Genomic DNA, 27,866 nt, shown 5'->3' with positions numbered 1-27,866 from the left:
GTCGCCACCGCCGCCGCTGCCGCCTGCCGCTGTTGCCACCGCTGTTGCCACCGCTGTTGCCACCGCTGTTGCCGCCACCGCCCGATGCGTCGTCGACCCTCTACCGGGCGTCACATTTGATATGTGGGGTCGCATTCACCACCACCACCGCGATAGTCGTCGAGGGCGTCGAGCCACGTTACTACGAGCCGCGCACATCCCGTGTTTGTCGCGCTCTCGTGACCAGTAGGCGTGTCGGGAATCGTGACAATCGCATGAGAGTGCGAATATCGTGCGAACGGTGCGAATTCATTTCGAGAGAGATAGAGAGAAAGAAAGAAAAGCTCCGGCGACGGGGTGAGTTTCTTTGGTAAGAGAGAGGCCTATTCTGAGCGAGATGAAAGTAAGTCGAGATAATTTTTGCAGTGGACGCGTCGACTTTTGGAGAATGTACGAAGTATACGAATAAACGTGATTTCGTTAAATTTTATTTGAATAAGTTTAAAAAGCATGCACCCGTTATTTTTGAATTCTGATACGTCGTGTTTGCGATTTAAAATGCAAGGAGCCAGAGTTATTCCGTTATTCATTATTTAGGCATGTTGCAATCTTTTATGATTTTTATTTCTGTTTTTCAGTCTTGTTCCTAAAATATCCACTCGCAAAATTCGGTAATTTAGATATTTTAGACGCGGTAAAATGTTGACAAAAATTTTTCAGAAATACGCAAAATTATTTCCCTATTGTGAAATATCTTCAAGTCTTTTCTGCTTCCTTATAATTGTTGCGGAGTATCATAAAGGGTGTGATAGTTTTGATTATATGGGTTTATTGACTCGAGCTATAATGTGAGGCGAGATCACAAAGATCCTTGTGAGAAAAGGTCGAGATTAATTTCTGAAGAGAGACTAAAATATGCAAACTGTGCTGTGCAAAAAAGAGTTTATTCTTTTTACGTATAAAACTCTTCTTGAATAAATGCAACATTTGAGATAGCGATATTTTTTAAACGAGTGAGTTATAAAATTCATGTTTACACAAACGATATACATTTATAATGTAAGTTTAGTGAACTGAATAGATGATAAAAGTCTGATATCAGTGTGATTCGTTATACATTTCGTGATAAATTTGATGCATTAGATAATTTCTGGAGTCGATTTTCCACACTTCAGTTTTCGAATTGATTACAAATCTTTTTTATTTCGTCTTTTCTTTAAAGTTCTCGATTTTTCTTTTATATTTCTTTCTTGGTTTTAATTTTTCATTTACGTTTTATGACTAATCATTCATTACTAATATAAGATCATTTTAACGTGCTTTTCTCTTTTCTTTCTTTTTGCTTTTTATATAGCTTTTTTCTTTTTTTTTGCTTTTTATATTTATAGTGTATACATTACACTCAGATATTCAGATTATATTTTTTTAATTTTAAAAGGAATCGATATAGTTTTGCATTCTATTGCCGCATCACCATCATGACATAATTTTAATGTTATTATCCATTCAATTTAACATGTATATGCAATCGAGCAAACTGTAATATACGAATTGTTTTCATGTTTTTCAAAAAGGTAACATCAAATTCTTTTCTATTTTTACTTAATTTTAATCACCGAGATACTTATATATTTCGCACAATTCCGAACAGGAATTCTCAGAAATCTTGTTAATAAATGTAAACAAATTTTGATGATTGTATTTACAAATCTCATAGAAATTAGTAGATTTCGCGTACGCGGAGATAAATTAAAGGAACAACAGATTTTTGAGGTTCAGATATCTTATTGATAGCTAAGAATTAATATACTGATAATCATTAATATTATTGTTAATATATTTGCTAGTATGAAAAAGCCCATTTTATATAAATATCGTGTAACACTGAAATAACATTATTGTTCTTCTAATATATGAAGTGTATTAAGACGATCAATAATTATAATGCAACAAGGTTACAGATTACTTTCCAAACCAACAAATAATGTTATTTCAACACTATATGCAATTTAATTTTAACGATTTACTTTTTATTCGACGCGGAGATAATAACGATATTACGATTGCCTGAAATGCGGATGTCATGAGACATTTAGATAAGTCAGGAGATACTTGGAGATATTTATTTGATATTTTGTTGGATATTCGTGCCGTGCAGGTTGCTCAATCTGTTAAAGAAAACCGGCGTTTAACGTTGGAAGCGCCGCTATTGACCATCTCGCTATCCTTTTCCGAGCGCATGGGCGCGGTTCTGATCCTATAATACTCTGTTCTACTTTCTAGCGTCTCCATGCTGTTTTACATGCGTGTCGCGAATTTTTATTTGTTGATTGTTCTCGTTTATCGAGACATGGGATATAAAAACACTTCGGCGAAAATCACCTTAAATGAATATTAATAATTCTGTCATTTGTCAATCTGAAATTAATAAAATTAGAGCTGACTCGCGACTCGGCATTTTCTTTCATAATGAATACTTGAGGATTATTAGAATTTACAAGGAATAATACAGATTAATAAATAATTCGAATAATAATATAAACATTTTATAATCAAATCCGAAAATGTCAATATACGTATGTCAAATATAAATACAATATAACAGTCGAATAAAATACTATTTAACATTTTCTATTTTTGTTAAAGGGAAAACAATTTTAAATAATTAATGGCAATAATATAGAGTCAATTAGCTTTGATTTGATGTATTATAAGAGTGAGGGACATCTATTGCCTGTGTCGTCTATATTTTGTTACACTAATTATCTGTGCTGGATGTATTATCGGCTATTTTCACTACAGTCTACATTGGGCGCGTTCAGCAGACACAACTATTGCACAACTGTTGAGTTCGTCTTATCATCACTCTGCGTTAATTGGTTGGTTCTAAAAGTAAGAGCCAAATCACGTTTGACTGCTACTGAGCGGCTTGGTCTGCTGAACACGACCATTGATTGAAACTGCTTGTGTACATACAAATAGATTAGATCGATCTCTGTATATGATAGCGTTCTTAAACTATCGGAGATATTATTTTTTTAGTTATATAATAGAATATTTGTGTGCGTGCGCGAGCGTGGATATATATTTAAATAAAAATTTAGTTATGCTAGGTATATAAAATTAGAAGGAGATATCGTAAAAATAAAATATATATTGATGATATAAATATTATTTTCTGTTTATTTTATTATGTACCTAACATATACTTATGCTTTATTTAAATTATATAAAGCAATATGTATTTATTTAAATTATATATAAAGTAATATGTTTTTGACAAATTATTACACAACAAATATCATTGTATAATCTTTCTGAACTATAGTTCTTAAGGGGGGAGGGTCAAGTAAATGAATTAAATTTTGCTTAAATTTTGCGATTTTTTTTTTAAGAGAATAATAAATCGATTGTTTTGAAAATTAGTGCATGTTTTTATGTAGTATTTAAACTATACACAGGAATTTTTTTATGTAAAAATAATGAAAATTCATTGATGAGCAGTAGCTGGTTGAAGTTGCCTCCTCATGAAACGCGCCGGGAATCGCAGAGACCGCTCTAATCATCTGAAATCAAAATTCAGGGGAAATTTCATCAATTTATGAAAAAACGCTCAGCATGAACCTGTTTAAGAAAAAAAACCTAAAATTAAAAAAAATAATAACAATTAAAAAAAAGAAAAAATCGTTTTTTAAAATTATTTTTTTGATTTTAGATTTTTTTTCTTAAACAGGTTCATGCTGAGCGTTTTTTCATAAATTGATGAAATTTTCCCCGAATTTTGATTTCAGATGATTAGAGCGGTCTCTGCGATCCCCGGCGCGTTTCATGAGGAGGCAATTTCAACCAGCTACTGCTCAATAAATTTTCATTATTTTTACATAAAAAAATTCCTGTGTGTAGTTTAAATACTAAATAAAAACATGCATTAATTTTCAAAACAATCAATTTATTATTCTCTTAAAAAAAAATCGCAAAATTTAAGTCATTTACTTGACCCTCCCCCCTTAAATGACTAGTTTATGTTCTCGTCACATCGATATTTCGTTACTAAAGTGTATTTTTGCCGCAAGCAGATTCTTCTATTTTTCAAAGCATGCTTGTTCAAACAGAAATAAATCTCTGTGGTTAGATTATTCCTTTACCTATATTATAGTTACCTATTTATAATTAATTTTTCTTGTAACTGACAATACTCGTGTGGATCAATTTTGGGTTGTAATATCATGTTTGCGGTTTGAATCGACATTAAGTGATTAAGTAGTTATTTACTCGTGTAGTGTAAATTCTCGCTTGTGTAAATTTATCAACATTACAATCGACTAAGTCGGTGAGTATATTGATTGCCGTAAAAAATAGTGGCTTTATTATTGCTCGATTAACAAACTCTACATTGTTATCAGATATAATGTGAATATAATAAAAAATATGTGATACGTTATTCAAAAAAATCATAAAGCATACCATATAATGATACTATCGTGATTGAAGAGATGTGAGAGTGTATAATTCTACATTTCAAATTATGATATTGGCTTCCAACATCGGGCGCTATGACATCTAGTGGCGAGATGTCAACTATTATAACCGCACACCTACGCTCAGAATATTTTCTCCCTCTTTATAGTTTTCCTCTCAGATGGACTTGTATGGGCCCACTCGCAAATATGTTGCAATTATCGAGATAAATCATAAGCTAAATATTGAAAAAATTATCAAGTTTTTCTTGAATATCTTAAGGAGGTTCGGTTGCTTCATCGGGGGGAGTAGTGGGACGCGGGGGTTCTGGCAACAGCGCACTAGCGTTTGAAGTAGTGGGAGTGAAGGGGATTGCTCTGATTGGTCGCCGCGTGTATAGTGCGTGAAGCTGCTCACGATCGTGGCAGTCTAGCAGACGAAAAATCAAGCAATTTATGCTTTAATAATTAATTTTTCTACGAAATGTGCGGTCACCTTCCCCTTTCTTTCACTCATTTATTTGTAAATTATTAAGTTACATGTGCATTTTTTTTTCCTTATCATTTGCATTTTTTCTTGCACTTATTTCATTCTGAAGGTGTGCAATATGTCATTTCCCATAAGAACCTATGCTAAAAAGTACAATTTTTGGAGTAGATTTTTTTCAAAACGGGACGGTGAAAAATTCCCTAAAAATTCACATAATTCTATTTTGCATTCCAGAACAACATATTAAAATTTCATGAAACTGGCTGCATTTTTTTGTAGCGACGAAACCTCCTTAAAAAATATTAGGCAAATAAAAAACGTTTCAAACATGGTGTGATGTATACTTTTAGAGATAACAGCTTGTAATACTTTAAATGCCCTACCCTGTATATACAGGATAGTTCACATAAACCTTTGTAACTCGAAATCTACTCGACCGATTATAGTAACACAAAGGGAATTAAGGATGTTCTGGAGGCACCGTTCCAATCAAAAGTATGCAGGAAATATTAAAAACACCGATATATATCAATTCTCCAGGGATCCAAGGACAAAAAAATATACATAAATTATAGTTAATAAATGTAACATAATAGAATGGGAATAATATAATAGACAAATGTAATAGAATGTAAAAAATGTTGACTTACAATTAGTGACTGTAAATAACTGTTACTACTATTTTTTTTAAATTTCAAAAAAAAATTTTTGTAAATTGTTTTAAAGGACCTCCCACTAAACATTATGAAAATGGGCCCCGGCGAAAATGGCTGATGTTGAAATATGTTGTACTTTTTGGGTAATTGAACAAATATTCCCTCAAGCAAAATGTCAAAAAATGGACAGTTTCGTCGTTTAAACGGTTTAAATATATAAAATCGTAATTAATCAACCCTTAAAAGCCTGAGATCAAACCAGCAAAGCTACCATTTTCGGATCAATGCGGTTACCATTATAAAGGAACAACATAAATTTTTAGTGAACAAAATAGTTAAAGAATAATTTGTTTATGACAGTATTGTTTAAACAATTTAAAACTGTTGTTGTTTACAAGAACTGATTGCTAATTTGAATTCTGTTGGAAAAATCGTGACGGAAATGTATATAGCGTTTTCTACATAACGCATTATTTGTTGAAAAATGAGCAGTAAACAAATGGCTGATAGTGAAACCTATTCCAGTACCTAGTCTGACCCTTATGTTATGAGGAAAAAAAACAAGTACTGTTATACATAGATACATTGATATTGAATGTTTCAATTTCTTGGTGTACCTGTCGTACGACAAAAACCATTTCAAGGCGATAATAGGCATACCGAAGATAAACACTCAATATTAATATATCTATTGGGATCTGACATTCGTCGCTATGACATCTGGTGGTCGAAAGTGAAAGCACTCAGGGCTCACAGATCTCATGGCATTGTACATATGTACAGGCTTGGCGTACGGTCCTACCAGCTTTGCGTTGTATTTTTATTATTATGGATGTTGAATTTTATTCTCCGCGTTGAAAATCTACGAGCAAAATTAATTATTCAGTTCGCAGTTGTGAAAATAAGGCTCCAAAAACTTTAAATGTTCGATTTTATTGCTTTCGTAATCCCAAAATGAGTGCTTCATACATGTCAAACATTTATTTGGCAATTTATTTCAAAGCTTGGAAAAATGCATTAAAAATGAAGAAAGTGACCCTTTATATGAGAAAGTGTTAGCCGTTCTGCGCCATATTTGGATAAGCCCCGCTTCCATGTCAGATCCCAATATAACAGTACTTGTTTTTTCATAACATGAGGGTCAGGCTACTGAAATAGGTTTCACTATCAGCCATTTGTTTATTGCTAATTTTACAACAAACTAGACATCACAGACGCGCGCTTTGCGCGCGCTATTTAGCTTTAACATTATACTATTACTATTACATTATTAACCTCTTGATACACATAAAACTGTCAAAATATACGATGACAAATGCTCACGAAGTCAGCGCAATGAGAGAACCAATCAGCATCGCGAAAAAGCGCCAACAATAAAATCTCTTACACGGTTTTTTTTATGAGCGGATAATGCGTTATATAGGAAAACGCTACACATTTCCGTCATGATTTTTCCCACAGAATTCAAATCAGCAATCAGTTCTTGTAAACAATGACGTTTTCAAATTGTTTAAACAATACTATCATAAATAAATTATTTTTTAACTATTTTGTTTACTAAAAATTCATATTGTCCCCTTATAATGGTAACTGCATTGATCCGAATGTGATATCTTTGCTGATCTGACCTCAGGTTTTTAAGGGTTAATTACGATTTTATATATTTGAAAGGTTGAAACAACGAAACTGTTTCTTTTTTGACATTTTGCCTAAGGAAATATTTGTTCAGTGACCCAAAAAGTACAACATATTTCAAATTCAGTCATTTTTGCCGGAGCCTATTTTTATAACGTTTAGTGCGGGGTCCTTTTGTTGCTATATTTTTGTTTGTTGATGATCTACTTGTGTGTAAAATTTCATTATATTGGTAGCATTTTTTAATGTTTACACAGCAAAACTCGGATATTAAAAAATTAGTAACTTTTTATTTAAATTGTGAATCGAAATTTGGCCCCGAACTTTGAAAGAGAATACAGAATAGTATGATATTAAATTTTCATCAACTTTGTAGCATTTTGACAAGCTTTCCAAAACATCCTTAAAACAATACTGTACTTTGAGTTACTTAATTTATTAAATGCATAAAATATCTATCATAAATTTGCAAATATTTATTTATGCGAATTAAATGTTTGCAAGGTCATGGTGAATATTTTAAGCATTTATTATAATAAATTGAATAATTCGAAATAGTATTGTATTGACTTCCTTTGACGTATTTATCTGAAAATGTTTATGAAGATGAAATTTGAATTGCTCGTTTTTATTAATAGAAGTACTTTAGAAAAAAAATATTTCGTATAAAAGTTATTTGTTTTTCTTTGTCGTAGAATTAAGAAATGCAACTTCGTATAGAGGGTTCCATTTGAAATTTTAAAGCTTTCTTCCCCCCCCAAACGGGATCGTAAAAAGACTTGGGCATACCGCCATTTTGATGCTCACTTAGCAGTATCGACATCCTATAAATTTTAATTGATCAAATAGATTTTGAGTTATAAACATGTAAAGGTCCTATATACATATATAAGTATGTACCCGAGTGTGATGTGTTAGTGAATTCGCAATTATTGGCAAATATTTTTTTGTATACATATAAGCGTGTGTATCCATGCGTACATGTGTGCGAGCGTGCATGCTGCGTGTACGTAATCTAGTAATTAAAACAATGGAATTATGTATTACAGATGATCTTCTGGATCAGTTTTCCTCGCTTTTCCTATGTTTGGTACAGACACTGACGATATGGTAAAGACATTTGACAAAGTGCTACATTACTTATTAATGTGTTTAAGAATTACAATACGAACCCGTGGGTATCGATGACAATTGAGAAGTATATATGAATGATTATTCTCAGGATACAATATGGCCTCAGTACTTTGGCATGCCTCTGGGAATAATTTTCTTTCACCGGTCTTCGTGTTACTCTTGCTGCTGTGTCCACACAACTCCACAGGTCAGTAAGAAGCACGTGACATAATCATTAAGACGTTTCACGCGTTCAATACTTGGTAAAAATTGACATAATATCTAGAACGGCTAATTGACAGGGGAAAGTAGGGGAATAGTGCGCAATGGGTAATAGTGCGCGGTAAATATTTTCCTTTACACAGCCACCTTCGATGACCTTGATCTTGACATATGTTGTTAAGGACGTGACCCTGAGTAACTTTTCCTTATAACTTAATCGTCGCTCATTGTTTATTTAAAAGTTATAAACAAAAAAAGTTTGAAAAATTTACAAGTTTGTGTCAGTGCTAAAGGAAGTAATTTACTGATATATGTGTATAGACAGTACACATGTGAGCGGGGGAGGAGCGGTAGCCCCTCCCCCGCAAGCAGGGGGGGGGGACCTCGATTCGCGTGAAAAGTCTTGACAATTTCCAATCGTGATCGTGCAAATCATGTGCCTTGAAAAGGACTAATTGTGAAATTGCATACTTTTCTTACTCTCTTCCATCCTCGAGCTTGCTTGTAATAATCTTTTTCAAAAAAGGTTAAAAAAGGCGCCAAGTACACGCGCAATGTATGTTGTAAATCCAAAAATCTTAAATGGTAGTAGCTTTATTTCTCCCTAACAAAATAATTCACAAAATTGCGTTACCTAACTCAATCCAAGTGATACGTATTTCAAAAAAAAATGTGAAATCTTTAAATTGCCCCAATTACAAAGAAAATATATATATTGCTTTCAAAAATAATTGTTGTGCAACTACTTTAAAAAAATAAAACTCAAGTGGTACGTATCTTTGTATTCCCATTCAAGGGTCTTTCCATCCCAAGCTTTAATTCTCCTTATGAAAATTATAATATTATTGTACAAAGAATCATTTTAATCACAAAGAATGAAAAAGATGACAGTACAAAATAAAAATATTTAATTAAAATAAAATAAATAAATTTTTCTTGTAAAAAAACTTGGCGCTGCTTTTTTACTCCCACCGCATACTTTCCTAAATTATGTTTATTGCTTTTTTATTCAATAAAAAATTTGATATCCTATTAAATTTAATCAAAATTTTAGTAGGTACTTTATTAAATTTCGAGGTCTAGCAGCGCCAAGTTTAAATTAATTTTATTGTCGTTTTTTTTATTATTTTATGTACAAAAGTGTCAAGGTAAAGTAATAAAAAAGTGAATACTTTACGAGATATTTCATATTTTAATCTTTAACGAAAGAGAGCTTTATTATAGTATTTTGAAAACGTCTCGACGATATCTATAACTTTTATCTCAAGAAAGAAATCAAGTTTTATTTAAGAAATTAGTCGTCTTTAAAATTTCTTGAAAACGATGACATCTACGACATAACTCACGTAAAAATCATGTTTCCTCCTTCAAACCAAACAACTTTCGTCTGAAGCATTTCTTTCTAGAATCACAAATAAAAAAGTTTTTAGGTATATAGGTATATATGTGTATATATATATATATATATATATATATATATATATGGGACGATCTACGTCACTTTTACCCCCCATCTGTCCAAAATTGGTATGGACGGATTTTAATGACCAAGGGCGGAAAATGTTTGTCTTGAAAAGAGCTTTCGAAAGGCGTGTGGCATATATGCGCAATTCAACATGGCGTCATAGTTATGGCTGCTTAAAGGGATAAATTCAAAATTTCAGATCCAACATGGGCAGATAAAACGGTGAAAAGTAACTAAATTCATGTGAAACTCAGTATTTGGGAAATTTTGGGGTCGCTGATTACGAATCTGAACGTAAAATTGTGAAATTCAAAATGGCGGATCCAATATTGCGGATGCAAATATGAGAAACGGACGAAAATTCCAGTAAATGATCTGAAAACTCTTACTGGAAGGTTTTTTGGGTCGCTGATCACGAATTTGTAGCTAATTTGTTAAAAAACAACAGACAAACCGTGTTAATTGAAATTCTACTCTTAGCGTTACCCAGAGATGACGGCGTGGACGTGGCAGAAATTCATCTCTTTTGGAGTGCTTTATTTTCGTGAGTTCCCCTGGCCTCTCACGCTTCGGGGTGCTTTATTTTCGTGAGTTCACCTGTACTGTAGAATGTTCAGTGGTTGCTCACTAGCAGAGTACTGATAAGAGATTACAGTACATGAAATACTCTGCTAGTGAGCAACCACTGAACATTCTACAGTACAGGTGAACTCACGAAAATAAAGCACCCCGAAGCGTGAGAGGCCAGGGGAACTCACGAAAATAAAGCACTCCAAAGGAGATGAATTTCTACCACGTCCACGCCGTCATCTCTGGGTAACGCTAAAAGTAGAATTTCAATTAACACGGTTTGTCTGTTGTTTTTTAACAAATTAGCTACAAATTCGTGATCAGCGACCCAAAAAACCTTCCAGTAAGAGTTTTCAGATCATTTACTGGAATTTTCGTCCGTTTCTCATATTTGCATCCGCAATATTGGATCCGCCATTTTGAATTTCACAATTTTACGTTCAGATTCGTAATCAGCGACCCCAAAATTTCCCAAATACTGAGTTTCACATGAATTTAGTTACTTTTCACCGTTTTATCTGCCCATGTTGGATCTGAAATTTTGAATTTATCCCTTTAAGCAGCCATAACTATGACGCCATGTTGAATTGCGCATATATGCCACACGCCTTTCGAAAGCTCTTTTCAAGACAAACATTTTCCGCCCTTGGTCATTAAAATCCGTCCATACCAATTTTGGACAGATGGGGGGTAAAAGTGACGTGGATCGTCCCATATATATTGTATATATACGTATACAGAGTGTCCTATTTTAATCGATTATCCCTAAAAACTTTATATATATATATATATATATATATGTGACATTCCACGTCAAGTGGCCCCTCCCTCTGTCCAAAAATTGAAGCGACTTTAAATATTGAGTTTGCGCTTAAAATGTTCGTATAAGCGAGGGCTTTCGAAATTTGAGTGGCGTTTTTGACAAACTCCATAACCCCATGACCCCATAAGCAAAATAACCCAAAAACCTGATGAAGTGATCTTACAATATGATTTATACGACTTGTCTCATCTCAATAATCGCTTTAATTAAGCTGTTTGGCCCTAAAACCCTCATAAACTATTAACCCCATGACCCCTTGATCTTATAACCCTCAAAACCCCATAACCCCATAACCATATATAGCCCCATAAGCTTCTAAACCCCTATAATCGAAACCATTGCACTTTGATTATCTTTCTATACCTCCGTAATCCTGTAATCCCATAACCCCATAACCCCATTCTAGAATATGCCCAATTACAAATTTGAATACGCATCATGTCTTACCTGCACAATTTCACGACTCCAAAAACTTCACGATTCCAAAAACTGCATTACCATGTCGTCAGTATCCAAAAACTCCATAAAAATCATAACTTAATGAGTCTGACCTTGTAATCCATTCAAAATTAGTGTTTTCTCAAAATTTGTACTGGGATGACTGGTACCTCCACGTGGTCAGGATGGGTAACGCTAAAACCAGTACAAATTTTGAGAAAACACTAATTTTGAATGGATTACAAGGTCAGACTCATTAAGTTATGATTTTTATGGAGTTTTTGGATACTGACGACATGGTAATGCAGTTTTTGGAATGAGTCGTGACATTGTGCAGGTAAGACATGATGCGTATTCAAATTTGTAATTGGGCATATTCTAGAATGGGGTTATGGGGTTATGGGGTTTTGGTGTTTTAGGGTCAAGGAGTTATGGGATTACAGGATTACGAAGGTATAGAAAGATAAATAATCAAAGTGCGATGGTTTCGATTATAGGGGTTTAGAAGCTTATGGGGCTATATGGTTATGGGGTTATGGGGTTTTGAGGGTTATAAGATCAAGGGGTCATGGGGTTAATAGTTTATGAGGGTTTTAGGGCCAAACAGCTTAATTAAAGCGATTATTGAGATAAGACAAGTCGTATAAATCATATTGTAAGATCACTTCATCAGGTTTTTGGGTTATTTTGCTTATGGGGTCATGGGGTTATGGAGTTTGTCAAAAAGGCCACTCAAATTTCGAAAGCCCTCTCTTATACGAACATTTTAAGTCCAAACTCAATATTTAAAGTCGCTTCAATTTTTGGATAGAGGGAGGGGCCACTTGACGTGGAATGTCACATATCTATATATATAAAGGAAGATGTCCTGACTCACTCACTCACTCATTCACTCATTAACGCCCAGCCCAAACCCCTGAATCGAATTTTCACCAAAAGTATATGAAATAGGGGTAGAATTTTCCGGGGAGTGCCACTATGTGTATAGTTTTTCGTTACCGATTTCCTGGAAACCGGTTTTTTTAATTTTTCGGGAAATAATTGATCGAATTTTAAAGAATTGTATATAAAACAGGGGTAGAATTTCCTGGGGAGTGCTATAAACTGTATAGTTTTTCGTTACCGATCTTTTTGGTAACCGGTATCTTTTTGGAAATCGGTTACGAAATTTTTTCAATTTCTTAAGGAAATAATTGAGTGAATCTCAAAGAATTGTATACGACGGAATTGAATTTCAGTCGATAAAAAAGTAATATTTTTCAATTTATAGCATTTTAGAGAGAGAGAGAGAGAGAGAGAGAGAGAGAGAGAGAGAGAGAGAGAGAGAGAGAGAGAGAGAGAGAGAGAGAGAGAGAGAGAGAGAGAGAGAGAGAGAGAGAGAGAGAGAGAGAGAGAGAGAGAGAGAGAGAGAGAGAGAGAGAGAGAGAGAGAGAGAGAGAGAGAGAGAGAGAGAGAGAGAGAGAGAGAGAGAGAGAGAGAGAGAGAGAGAGAGAGAGTTGAATACCTTATTACAAAGACTTGTCAATTGTTGCATTCGCTTTATCTTTGATCTTAAGAGAGATGAACATATTACTCCGTATAGACGCCAATTAAGATGGCTTTCAGTTGAAAATAGAAGACTATATTTTCTTGGTTGTCAAATGTTTCGCATACTTCACATGTGCTCCCCTTCTTACTTGAATGAAAATTTCACGTTGCTTGATCCGTTGTTGAGGAGATCTGACCGCCTTCTTTCTGCGTCTCATACATTTCATATTCCTTCTCATAGAACAACCACCTACAGAAACTCCTTTCATCTTTCTTCAATTTATTTCTGGCACTCACTTCCTGTTAACATCACCTCTATTTCCTCATTTCCTACCTTTAAGAATCATCTTAAAGCATTTTTGCTTGCTCGGGAAACAGGGTAACATTCTTTCTTACGTCTTCTGTTTTCTCCTGTACTTCTTGTTTATTGTTGTTGTTTCTTTACTACATAACTATACTGTATATATAACTAGTTAAGTTGCGTTAGTTGTTAGTTACATTGAATATATTACTAGTTAAGTTGCGTTAGTTCTTTAGTTATACTATAGTTTTTAGAATTATACTTCGTTAGCTTATTGGACATTTCAGTATCTAGCTCTTCGCTGCTTCATTCCTGCCTGTCTCATATGTGAGGGAGAGCACGCATATTTTTTTGTATTGCAGCACTGTATCTTATTTTTGCCCTTTAGCCTTGCTTGGGCATAATAAATCTATCTATCTATCTATCTATCTCCCTCCCTCCCTCCCTCCCTCCCTCCCTCCCTCCTTCCCTCCCTCCCTTCCTCCCTCTCCCTCCCTCCTCCCCCCTCTCTCTCTCGCACTTGCTTGCTCTGGAGGTCTTTTTTCCTCTCTCTTTCCTCTTTCTCTCTTATTTGTCTTCTTTAATATTAAGGAAAAAGTATCTAATCTGTAATCGAAACCAAATATACATAGATACTTATATAATGCATACATGTATACATAAGTATAATATATGTTAAAATATTTTTGGAATACATACCTCTTTTTGTATCCCCTTCCGTTCTCTCTCTCTCTCTCTTGAAAAATTCTCTCTTGAACCTCTTTCCGTAACCTCGCACTGTCAGACGCGAAACAAATTTAACCTTTTGACACGCATTGACAACCCGTTGACACTCAAGCGAGATAACTAACCAACATCATTAAATATCAATTTCACTCTTATGATAATTTCGAGATTTGATCTGCATATAAGCGAGATAACCAATCAGTATCAAGGAATGTGAGCGTGTGAATGCAGTTGCATTGACCAGAGCGGTATGAACGCATTTTGAAAGACAAACTGGCTTTGCGTGTATGTGTTCATGTGACTAAAATCTGAACTTTTTGCTGAGATGTCGCCGAAAAAATTCACTTTTTGACATGTGAGATTTCGAGATCTCAGTATTGACTGCACTAATCTTGATCAAACTGGTCGCAATCGAAAGCTCGTATCAACGTTATATTAGAAAACTGTCGTCAGATTTTTGATCGCAGTTTTCTTTCTTGAGATATTTCATTCGGAAAATCGATCGGCCCGAAAACTCCGGATAAGCTACTTGGTAGCGTCGTCTGCTAGCTCTCTCTTTATGTACTTGGCTTCGCGACGCTACCGCGTCGCTTGATCTCAGATTTGGCTTAAAATTGTAGGCTTAAAGATATCTGGCTATATCTCAGATATATTTTGCTGTGTGAGATTAAGCAAAATAATATAATTAGTTAAAGTTTAATTGTTTCTTCGTCACCGGAAAGCCTCTTTCACTGACATAAAAAATACAGTTAAGCTCAATGAGGTTATGAAAAATAAAATTTGACTTTGATTATGATAACAATAGCTATTATGAATTAATTCAACATTTGTAAATGAAGATAAATTGTCGATGAGTACTCTCTAAATCTGAATCAGTGAAAAGTCACTGAAGTGGCATACTTTAGACAGTTTAGACTAATATCAGCGAATAGTCACTGATGCGTTCAATGACTATTCACTGATATATCAGTGTAAAGTATGCCATTTCAGTGAACTCACTTCACTTCACTTTTTACTGATTCAGATTTACAGAGTAGTTTTAAAAAGTCTCATATGCAATTAAATACCTTTAAAAACATGTAATTATTACACTTCCCGCACAAATCTATTGATTACAACAGGCGACACTGCATGACACTAACCTCTCATTTTTTAACAAGTTTTACGTTCGCACATGTGTCCGATTGGGACCACTGATACTTTTAATGTACCAGTATCCGGACACTCAAAAATATCGTTTTAATTGTTATTTTTAGGGTGAATTTCGTCAAAATGAGTTTCTAACTAATCTTTAAAATTAGATAATTGATTATTTATTTACAAATATAATTAAATATTCAATTTTCATACTATTATAGCTACATGCTTACGCTTAACGAATCTGTTAACGATTGGCCATCATTTTGACAAACAACAGACACGTGCTCATTTAATCAATTTTTTTAAATACAAACATTTTTAATTAGGTTTACTTCTTTTTCCCAATTAATCGTTAAATATTAAAGTTTTTTTAAAAATAATTATTTTTATTTTTAATTGTTCAAATAAATAGTAAATATTTTTCTTTAATGTGGTCGAACACTGGGACGTGTCCGGTCACTGGGACGTTTACTTTAGGTTCGCAAGAGTAGGGGAGACCGGGGCGGAGTCGTCATTGCAATTATCTCGAAATCTGTATGTTGTGTGAACTTTTACGCGACGCGACGAGTTACGAGTATCCGACATTTTGAGTCTCAATAAATAACTGAACGGATCGAGTTCAGACTAATCTCAATCGATAATCGAGTCGAATTATATGACAAAAGTGTTTTTATTTTTTCTCTACGTACCCTACGAGCTGAAATTTTGTGATGCAAAGTCCGAAGCGTGTAAATTTTTATTAAGATACGTCATCGTCGTCAGAACGTCACTTTCACTTTTGCACCACAGCGCTAGTTGCGCGTCCTTTTCATTTTTTCGACGCTAGCGGTGCTAGTATCGCCAGTTTCGTATTTTAAGGGTCGACAGGAGTCATTTATTACTAGAATCGTAAAATCCGTATTAGGGGCAAAGCACATATGACAGTCGTAGTCGTGGACGTAAGTAACGCACAAGCTTTGGCGTATCCTGATCTGTCAGGTCGGGGACTACGACCGTCGTATATCGCTACGCCATGTTATGTGCTTTGGCCTTTACGGCCAAAATAATGAGAAAATCGCACTTTAACTATGATATTCGTAATCAGCAGCATCACTTTCAAACTGCCACAGAGCGATTTTTTGGAAAAATGGTCAAAATAAAATTTTTGAGTTTCTATATAAAAACTCGATCTACATATCCAATGGATATCCATTGGATATCTACATATCCAATGGATATCTATTAAATATTATGCTCTGTGTGGGTTACCAATTCTTTAAGTAATCTGTAATTTACTTTTACCTAAATATCCCTGTTTAACACTACAAAAATGCGTGATATCAGTACAAAATTACCTTTTTCAAAAAAAGTAAAAAAAGGCGCCAAGTATACACGCAATGTATTTTGTAAATTCAAAAATCCAACCTAAGTAGTAGCTTTATTTCTCCTTAACAAAATTATATCATCACAAAATTACGTTACCTAGCTTAACCTAAGTGATATGTATAAATCTAACCTAAGTGGTAGTAGCTTTAATTTCTCCTTAACAAAATTATTATATCACAAAATTATATTATCTAACTCAACTTAAGTGACATGTATTTCAAAAAAAGATGTGAAATTTTTAAACTGCGCTAATTGCAAAGAGAATATATATATTGCTTTGAAAAATAATTGTTGTGCAACTACTTTTAAAAAATAAAACCCAAGTGGTACATATCTTTGTGTTCCCATTCAAGGGTCTTCCTATTCCAACCCAAGTGGTAATAGCTTCTTAATTCTCCTTAACAAAATTATAATATTACAAAGAATCATTTTTGTCACAAAGAATTAAAGAGGTAACAGTACAAAATAAAAATATTTAATTAAAATAAAATAAATAAATTTTTCTTGTAAAAAAACTTGGCGCTGCTTTTTTACTCCCTTCGCATTCTTTCTTAAATTATGTTTATTGTTTTTTTATTTAATCAAAAATTTTAGTACTAATGTTTAAATTTTAATTGATTTAGTCGATCGTTGGATATTAGATAGATACGCGGAATGCAAGAAATTTTTACGGGAAAACCAAGACGTCTTTGTCACGAAAGCGGACAAGGGTCAGGTCACGGTTATTATGGACAGGGAGGAGTATTTGACAAAAATGACGGATTTACTTAAGGACAAGTCAACTTATAAGAAATTAAAGAAAGACCCTATTAAACAAATTTCATTGAGGTTAAATGAACTAGTTAGATCGTGGCGGGACGGCGGCATCATCGAGGACAGTGACTACAGGCGCTTAAATTGTACCAACGGCAATCTCCCACGTTGTTACGGGCTGCCAAAGATCCACAAAAATGGTTTTCCGCTACGGATTATTGTTTCGGCTTTGGGAAGTCCCTTATACAATGTAGCGTCTTTTCTCCACGATATTTTGCATCGCTCTATTCGCCCACCCAAGTCTCACATCAAGGACAGTTGGTCTTTTGTGAGAGAAATAAATGATATAGAAATTAATACTGACGAAGCGCTCGTTTCCCTCGATGTAACGGCACTTTTTACCAACATCCCGAAGGAGTTAGTTCTCAGAGCAATAGAGGAACGTTGGCATGATATCTCTGGTAACATAAAGCTCAATTTACCGCAATTTTTGCATGCTATTGAGTTGGTACTGGGATCTACAAGTTTCAGTTTTAATGGAGACACATATGAACAGATCTTTGGCAGCCCGATGGGATCTCCTCTATCACCAATATTAGCGGATATGGTGATGGAGGATTTAGAAACTCATTGTCTTTCTATGCTCGGTTTTTGCCTGTCGTTTTTCCGGCGGTATGTCGACGATGTTATTGCCATAATTCCCAAGGATAAAATTGGTGATGTCCTTGATGTCTTTAATAACTATCACCCCCGCCTCAAATTTACACATGAAATGGAAGTTAACGGGGCCATCCCCTTCCTAGATACTCTCATTATCAGAAACGGCAACAGACTCTTGACTAATTGGCACAGAAAACCCACGTTCTCGGGCCGATACGTAAATTACTTCTCCAACCATCCACTGAAGTACAAAAATAGTACAATCACAAGCCTAGTCGACCACACAATTTTACTTTCTGATAAACAATTCCATAGCTCCAACATTAAAATTGTAAAAGACATCTTTAAGAATAATTGCTTCCCTGACGAGCTGATTGATAAGCAAATTAATAAGAGACTAAAAGAATTGAATTATCGCAATGACATCACCGACTGCAATAATGTAAGCAATACTTTCGACGCCCGTAGATACAATACATTGCTCTTCCTTACATTAAGGGTTTGAGTGAGAATATTCGCCGTACTGTTAATCGATGTGGCTTGGATGTCCTTTACACGATTCCCAAAAAGCTAGATTCAATTATAAAACGTGGCAAGGACAAACTCGAAAATATGAAGGAAACAGGTGTCGTCTACAAAATTGAATGTAATGACTGCAACGTCTCCTATATTGGACAAACTTTAAGACATTTGGAGACTCGTGTTAAGGAGCATCTAAGCGACATCAAAAAAGATGTGAATAAGCACTCCGTAGTAAGCAAACACCAACTTACACACGGGCATAATTTCAAATGGTCCGATACGGAGATTATGCATAGGGAAAGAAATGTGAGGAAGAGAGAGATAGCGGAGATGTTTTACATAAAAAAAGAACAAATGAACACGATTGATTTAAAAAAAGACACGGAAAATCTCAATCCATTATACGACAGAATTATAAGAGCTACCTAATCATTTCTCTCTGTGTGTATGTTTTTATTCTGTTGACCTAGTCACTTGTTTGTATTTCGATGATTAGTCGATCGCCGTCTTTCATTTCGGAACGACGTGTCACCTGTCGGTTCCGTTTGCATTTATGATTACGGGACTCTATATATTGCGACTCTTTTTAAATAAGAATGTTTGACAAAGTTACTAAAACTGCAAGAACTTTACGGATGGTTAAAATAATCGTGAACAGGATTAGATAGGTAGATATTTCCTTTTTAATTGTTCCTTGTGTGACATTCGTTTCTGTAACAGCGTGCTTGTAATGACTTCGTTATGTACATTTTAGAAATCTCTTGAAAAGGACACAAAACCAGTGTCGAAACGTCGAGTTAAGTCAATGTAAGAATCTTTGATATTAAAGTCAGTTTGGTCAAAAAATATATATCTGGTTAAATTTTAATGTTTAAATTTCGAAGTCTAGCAGCGCCAAGTTTTTTTACAAGAAAAATTTATTTATTTTTACACCATAACTCAGAATGTCACCAGTGTTGACAACACTGACACATAAAGACGCATTTACAATAGGAAAGGCAAGTTTTTACGATAAATTCTAATTGGCAAAAAGCCTAGTGTCAAGTTTGCCCTGGTGTCGAGTTTGTCCCGGTCTCCCCTATATATATACACACAATATACGTCTTATTATTATTATTATTTTCATTATCACAATTATTTGCACGGTTATAATATGGTGTGGTGTGTTCCCGGTGGCGGTGGATGTTATCATGGGGTCCTTGAATCATCACACCCTCTCTCAATTCAGCCCGCGAGGTAATTGATGCATCACTACCACAAGACTACGTTCCATCACTGCCACAGCCACCGGGAGGGCTCACTACTGCCAGAACACCAAGTACGTCATGTGCCTTTTTCTATTTATTTTTTCTACGGTATGACGATCGATCAACTCACGTAAATTGTAATTTTATCTGGTTTCCAGAGTGCGACCAAAAATTTGTGAGCACTCCTGACGGACCGCTGAACGGAAGCTTTCACGCACCGACGCTGATCAATCCTGAAGGAGATCCACGACAGTGCGTTTACACATTTCTTGCAGGGCCGCGTCAGCGTGTCGAATTGATTTTTACCTCGTTTGGCCTTCGGGGAAAACCACCAGAGTGAGTCTTTGTCTTCATCATTTTATCCCGCGAACCTCAATATATTTGGCAGACAATTGTTTTTTTTCTTTTAATAAGTATTTGTAATCATTTGGAAATTATTTAGAGAAATTTGGAAAGCCATTTTTATAATTTGGAGAAGAGTATATAATTAATAATTAATAAAAATTAATTAAGCATATAGTGGGCAGACATATTAACCGATTTTTTCTTTTTTTTTAAATAGATTCTAAATGATATGGAAAATTGCTTACAACACATTTTATTATTTGGAAAACAATTTTTATTTATTTATTTATTATTATTATTAATAAATAATACATAGTCCAGAAGAGAAAGCAGGAACCGTCCCTGACTTACATCATGTATGTATGTATATACGTGCTCATTTTTTGTTCCTTCTTCAACGTTAATAGTACTTTGTCCGCAACAGCAGTATAACAATTACGCATGGTTAAAAATTTTGGAGCAATACAATTTATAACACAAAAACATTCTTTATTTCAAGACATTAATTTCAAATATGTTATGAGGAAACATAAACCTCTACAGTGTCATAAAAATTGCAGTATGTAAATTACAATACATCAGTCAATATCTCTAATTTGATTAAAATTCAATATGAAGAATCTAACAGGATGTTCGTGTTAAATTATTTTTATTAAATAAATATTTTTCCAACTATAGTAAACTGCGCGCCGACAAATCGTTACAATTTAATTTTTCGCAATAATTTCTTTACAGTTTTTAGATGCTTAGCATAAAAAATTAAATCGTAACGATTTAATTAGGGGGGATAGAGGGAATTTTACTACGCCAATCAAAATTGTGTTTCAAGTCTGACGATTTGTCGGCGCGCAGTTTACTATGGTTGGACAAATATTTGTTTATTAAAAATAATTAACACGAACATCCTGTTACGGCTTTCCTTGCCCTATTCTTTATATGTAACTTATTTATTTCTCGTTTAATTGTTTAAGAAACATCAGTATTAATAAACAGGTGAAAGGACAGAAAAATGATACAATTATAAATATATTTATGATAGAAAAAGGAAGAATAAAAAATATATTGAGCACATATGTGTACAAGAATAATTTTTAAATTCCTATGAAGGCAGAAACACATCTTTATTTTCAAATATTTTCTTTTATTTTAACACTTGTAATATTTCAAGCCTATTTGCTCTAATTCAATATTTTAAAAAAGTCAAATTAATTTTATTAAGCACAAATGGAATGACTTTAATAATACAAAAACTGCTTCATATATAAATTAAAATTTCAAGTATTAATTAACATCAGAAAATAACGAAGAATTCTAATGGAAACGAAATGAAAAGAACAGGAAATACTTTGCAATTAAAAAAGGAAATGATAATATCTCTGTAGTTCATAGAGCAGAAGTAGATTTAGCTCTGTTCTTTTCCTTATTTTTAATAGCAGTAAAGACAATTAGTCATTTGCTTGGAAGCTGACTGAAAGCATTTAACTGGCCAAACCAAAGACGGAAACAATTGTTGTTTTATTCTTCCAACGAACTGTGCATCGGCCATCAGTTACATTGTTCCAGAAACAGGAGCTTGCTGTATATAAACCTATTTCTTTTTTTTGCGTAATAATGAATGTAACTGAAGAAAGTTATTAAAGTATTAATAATGATAATGTCTTAATGTAAAGTTTAAAAAATTTTTTCCAATATATTTAGAAGGTTTTTGCAAGTTGGTCAAGTTTTCTAGAGATCCTTCCACGACGTTTGACGTCCGCTAGCTGACTTTGTTGTGTTAATATATATTGTAATGTATTTGGAGAGGGGCTCGAGTTGGAGCTCGCTGCGCTCATAGCCGACGAGTTCCAGTTCGGTATGTACCTGCCTTGTAAACATACCTGGCATAGTCGCGCGCTGTTAGAACAGCCGGTGTCTAATAAAGTATTAACAACTAGTAAGCGGGCTCTGTCTTTCTGCCTTTTCCACCTCCCCGTTCAGACATTACATATATCTTCACCACTACATTGACTGTATTAAAACTTCGATTGGTTCTTTCATGACCTTACTAACGTCATCAACAACAAATTGAATAAAAAAATGGTTATTAACAAATAGAAGATCATTTAATAAGCATAATTACCGCTTCTTGAGTATCCTGAATAGTTACCAATTAGTTATTTTATTACATTCACTTTATCATTTTATCAACTTATGAATAAGACAGATTTTATTGATTGCTTTACTACAAATTATCGGCAGATTTTATCGATTGCTTAATTACAAATTTAAAAAATCTTTCAATAATGAAAAGAATGGTTGATTCGAAATATTTAACAAAATTTAATTGATGGAAAATTGTAACATGTTTTCGAAAACCTTTTAAATTAACAGTGTATTAATTAGGCCTTTTTTCGGTGTAGATTAGTGTAGATGAGCGCGCGTTGATTGACTATTATACGTTTAACACGGTTTATCGTCGCGACCAATAAACGCGCCGCTTATCTACACTGAAAAATGATCTCACTAATGCACTCACAAAGTGAAGGAAAGAGGAAAAGGAAGTTAGCACAGACATGCTGCAGGTCAGGGACGTCTCCTTCCGCCTGTAGACTATGTATTCATAATTATTAATAAATAAATAAAAATTATTTCCCAAATCAAGAAATATCTTGGAACTGATTTTCTAAATCATTTAGAATCTATAAAAAAAAAGAAAAAAATCGGTTAATATGTCTGCCCACTATATGCTTAATTAATTTTTATTAATTATTAATTATGTACTCTTTTCCAAATTATGAAAATGGCTTTCCTTTCTCCAAATAATTTCCAAATGATTACAAATACTTATTAAAAGAAAAAAAACTATTGTCTGCCAAATATATTGAGATATCCCGCGATTTGATTCTGATGTGCCGGAATTCGCAATTTGCCTTATTGTCGCCCGCAGATTGATAATTATGTCACACCTTTTACGATCGGCGATAGACATCAACATATTAGGCGATTTTTGACGTGACTCTAGTATAAGCAACCAAAGTGTACCAAACTGCACCACCACCAATACACACAGAAAAATATATACTACCTACAAGTTAATATTACTTGCTTCAAGTATTTGATAAGTTCATATATGAGCAAATCTACCATAAAGTCGTCATAAGTATCACATTTACTCAAAACATATTCTAGATCTTAGCAAGTTTAGTACTTGAAACAAGAATATTAAATTAATACCAACATTCTGTTTACTTACAATATAGAGTCCACGGAAAAGAAGCATATACTTCAATAAAGATATCACATTTTCTTGAGAGAAGTTTATCCGTTATTTGAATCAAGTAAAAATTTTATTTATCTAGAATAATCGTTTACTTCAAAAAAGTAATTTGTATTCTTGATGATTACAATTAATATTATTTTTATTTATTTAATTTTCTTTAATTCTTTAGTTCCTAAGTGGAATGTAGGTTAGGAGGTTTTCGTGCGCGGTGCGGAGGGGTACAGTTTAGAATATAAAAATTCCTGTCCTCAGGTGGACTCGAACCCGGTTCCTCGTGGTTATGAGTCTGACACTTTATCACTAGGCCACATCTCTGATTATATTCTTACAAGGAAACGGTCGGAAGTGTCCCTACCCGATTTGGATGCGCTTTGGATATGTTGTTGAGCATAAAAAAAAACAGACTCGTATTTTTTTTTTGCGGCGTATCTCGACGTTTAGGGGTTGAAAAAACCCCTAAAAAATAACGACCGATTTGGATGCGCTTTGGATATGTTGTCGAGCATCAAAAAACATTAGACACGGGTTTTTTTTTTGCTGCTTATCTCGACGTTTAGGGGTTGAAACAACCCCTAAAAAATAACGACCGATTTGGATGCGCTTTGGATATGTTGTCGAGCATCAAAAAACATTAGACACGGGTTTTTTTTGCTGGTTATCTCGACGTTTAGGGGTTGAAACAACCCCTAAAAAATAACGGATTTTATAGTTTTTAGCGAATATCTTCGAAAATATAAGGCGTATGAAAAAAAGTTTGGTACAAAAGGTTTATGGCTTTTGTGCTCTTTACAATGGCGTAATCAGATTTTTCAAATTTGTCACATTTTTTAATTTAATCCCACTTCCACCTATTATTTTTGCCAAATATAACAATTTTTCCAACGCAAATTTAAGAGCGTCAAATGCCAAATACATCCATGTGTATTTTTATTATGATACCATTATTAGATTTTTGGCAAGACGAGATGATATGTGGTATAGGCGTCGCGCTGTAGGTAGGTGTTGCGTTATTTCTGTTCAGTTGCGCCGTACGCTTAAAAATTTCCATTACTATATACTACGACATAATATGCGATGAAAGTCCAAGCAGAGGAAAAGATATCACGTCATCCGAAGTTCAAATGGCGCGTGCGCAAAACAGTGTTATAAATACGCGTCGAAGTAAATTGTTGTGAGCGCACAACGGTATAATTATTCATTAATGTGATCTTACAATTCGGCGGTATTTATAATGTCGGAGTCGACATTCCGTTGCTAGTCTAGGACTCTCGAAATAGCGTTAACCTCTCGCTGTCAGTGCCTTGCGCTGGCCTTTGCATCAGCGCTTTCGGTCATCCCGGAGTTGAAATGGAAATTTTTAAGCGTACGGCGCAACTGAACAGAAATAACGCAACTCCTACCTACAGGGCGACGCCTATACCACATATCATCTCGTCTTGCCAAAAATCTAATAATGGTATCATAATAAAAATACACATGGATGTATTTGGCATTTGACGCTCTTAAATTTGCGTTGGAAAAATTGTTATATTTGGCAAAAATAATAGGTGGGAGTGGGGTTAAATTAAAAAATGTGACAAATTTGAAAAATCTGATTACGCCATTGTAAAGAGCACAAAAAGCCATAAACCTTTTGTACCAAACTTTTTTTCATACGCCTTATATTTTCGAAGATATTCGCTAAAAACTATAAAATCCGTTATTTTTTAGGGGTTGTTTCAACCCCTAAACGTCGAGATAACCAGCAAAAAGAAACCCGTGTCTAATGTTTTTTGATGCTCGACAACATATCCAAAGCGCATCCAAATCGGTCGTTATTTTTTAGGGGTTGTTTCAACCTCTAAACGTCGAGATAAGCAGCAAAAAAAAAACCCGTGTCTAATGTTTTTTGATGCTCGACAACATATCCAAAGCGTATCCAAATCGGTCGTTATTTTTTAAGGGTTTTTTCAACCCCTAAACGTCGAGATACGCCGCAAAAAAAAAATACGAGTCTGTTTTTTTTTATGCTCAACAACATATCCAAAGCGCATCCAAATCGGGTAGGGACACTTCCGACCGTTCCCTTGTTAGTGCTGCAGTATCTAGTTTTCACAGAAGTGATTCATTGATTTCAAGTATTTCATATTCTTACCTAAAGAATCAGTAAATATTCAAATCAAGCTTATGTGGTTTTTCTTAGATAAAGTTTACAGAATATACTTGAAATCAATGAATCACTTCTGTCAAAAATAGATACTGCAGCACTAAGAATATAATCAGAGATGTGGCCTAGTAATAAAGTATCAGACTCATAACCACGAGGAACCGAGTTCGAGTCCATCTGAAGACAGGAATTTTAATATTCTAAACTGTACCCCTCCGGACCGCGCACGAAAACCTCCTAACCTAGAAGAATGTTGTTCTATACAGCCAAGTATTTCATATTCTTACCTAAAGAATCAGTAAATATTCAAATCAAGCTTATGTTGCTTTTCTTAGATAAAGTTTCAGAATATACTTGAAAGAAGAATAAATTCTTCTTTTAAGCACATGATGATAAGCTTTTCTACCTACTTATGATAAGTATATCTTAAAACTAATATTAAGAAAATATTCTTTGTTGAAGAAAACTATTACTCAAACCAAATAAAATAAAATGAGTAATTGCTTTTCTTGGCTGTAGAACGATATTTTTCTGTGTGGCAACCACCGATAGCAACTTTGGTATAATATATGTGCCAAACCATACCAAATACCAAACGATCGCTAAAAATCGCCTATTATATCCGATATATCAAGTCAATTGTTATAGTCCTACGTATACGGTCCTACGTATTCATTATTTTTCTATTTTCCCACTTTCCATTTCTTCTTTTCTCGCTGACTTCTCTTCTCTTTTTTCATACGAGAAAATGTCAAATAGTGAAAAAATAAAACAAGAAGAGAAATGGTAATAGAAAAGAATACGGAAACAGATATACGACAAAAAATACAGAGGTTTGACTATACATTACTTGATTTTTTTTTCATGGTATGGTATCATGGTATTTTCTCATACGTCAATAATAAAAATTTATAATTATTTTTCCTTTTACGAAAACTTTAGTGATTGATACCTGATAAAGGCGCAAGGCAAGGTTTGATATTTTAGAATTATATTATATACTTGAATTTGACAATTTTTGCATATAAATGTGATAGATTTATATAAGAAACATTTATTTATATATATGTATTGTTTGCACGCATACATTTCCTGATATGTAGTGGATCTGCTGTGGGAGAATTACCTGCGTAAGTGTTAATAAACTTATAGAAAGTTATGTTAATTAGTTAACAGCAAGCTATTCAGAAATGAAATCACGTACCTATATTTAATATGTGATATATATTTATAAATAAAAACAAAATTTTATTTCCTGGGGTTTGGATAGTATTATATGTTTATAAAAGAAAAAAGTGTGCAAATTAGGAATTTGCACATTGCTTTCTCACCATTTTTAAGTGTGCAAATTAAGAATTTGCACATTAATTACTTCATCAACATTATATTTCGCTTATAAAGCTTCCTTTATGAGGAAGTTTATATTTTATTTGATACATAATATTATATTATATTAGTATACCAGTATACCTATAGTACATAATATTATATTAGTATTTATTAATTTGGTTTCCTCATAGAGCGAAATAAAATGTTGATGAAGCAATGTGCAAATTCTTAATTTGCACACTTAAAAATGGTGAGCAAGCAATGTGCAAATTTCTAATTTGCACATTTTTTTATTTTTATATAACTTACAAAAATTTTATAGGGTTTATTTTCTTCTAATCAAACAAATCTTGAAAAATTAAATATGAAATAGAGGTAGAAAAGATTGAAGAATATAATAAAATTAGAAATAGTCCGATATCTCAAAATTTCCGGAAGTTAGAGCTACCACAGACATTTCTAAAAAAATTATGGACCTTTGATCGCGTATAAAGCTGGGTCTAATCAACCAAATCTTAAAGAATTATATATGAAATAGGAGTAGAAAAGTCTTTGAAGATTATAATAGAATTATAAATAGCTCGATATATCAAAATTTGCGGAAATTATAGCCACAGACATTTCTCAAAAAATTCAAAATAAAAAAAAAATGAACACCTTTACCGATCCTCGCCCAATTAAATACTAACTTTCTTTTA

General features: G+C 33.7%; 1 protein-coding gene across 4 annotated transcripts; it reads left to right on the top strand.

The window, feature by feature from the left end:
- The first annotated feature begins 40 nt into the window (after positions 1-40).
- LOC139779812 (uncharacterized) lies at positions 41-27,090 on the top strand. 4 transcript variants are annotated; one of them, XM_071718289.1, is made up of 6 exons: positions 42-349; positions 8,267-8,327; positions 8,440-8,538; positions 20,071-20,160; positions 20,248-20,425; positions 26,943-27,090. In XM_071718289.1, exons 3-6 carry the CDS (start codon positions 8,448-8,450, stop codon positions 26,971-26,973), a joined length of 390 nt encoding a protein of 129 aa, XP_071574390.1. In that variant the 5' UTR covers positions 42-349; positions 8,267-8,327; positions 8,440-8,447; the 3' UTR covers positions 26,974-27,090. The 4 variants fall into 4 exon arrangements, 3 of the variants coding, with proteins under 3 accessions (XP_071574390.1, XP_071574391.1, XP_071574389.1); XM_071718290.1 differs by having other exon boundaries at positions 42-382; XM_071718288.1 differs by having other exon boundaries at positions 43-336.
- Positions 27,091-27,866: the final 776 nt, after the last annotated feature.

This window comes from Temnothorax nylanderi, unplaced genomic scaffold (genome assembly GCF_030848795.1).
Source record: "Temnothorax nylanderi isolate EJ_2023f unplaced genomic scaffold, tnyl_v1.0 TNYL_tig0242_pilon, whole genome shotgun sequence".
NCBI lineage: Eukaryota > Metazoa > Arthropoda > Insecta > Hymenoptera > Formicidae > Temnothorax > Temnothorax nylanderi.
This window is presented reverse-complemented; position numbering and strand designations above follow the sequence as displayed.

What these genes read in the sequence shown, in the direction of transcription:
- LOC139779812 (XM_071718289.1), top strand. Translation starts at nt 8,448, where the DNA reads ATGGCCTCAGTACTTTGGCATGCCTCTGGGAATAATTTTCTTTCACCG. An exon ending in GTGTCCACACAACTCCACAG is followed by an intron (nt 8,539 to 20,070) that starts GTCAGTAAGAAG and finishes CTCTCAATTCAG; the next exon opens with CCCGCGAGGTAATTGATGCA. An exon ending in CACTACTGCCAGAACACCAA is followed by an intron (nt 20,161 to 20,247) that starts GTACGTCATGTG and finishes TCTGGTTTCCAG; the next exon opens with AGTGCGACCAAAAATTTGTG.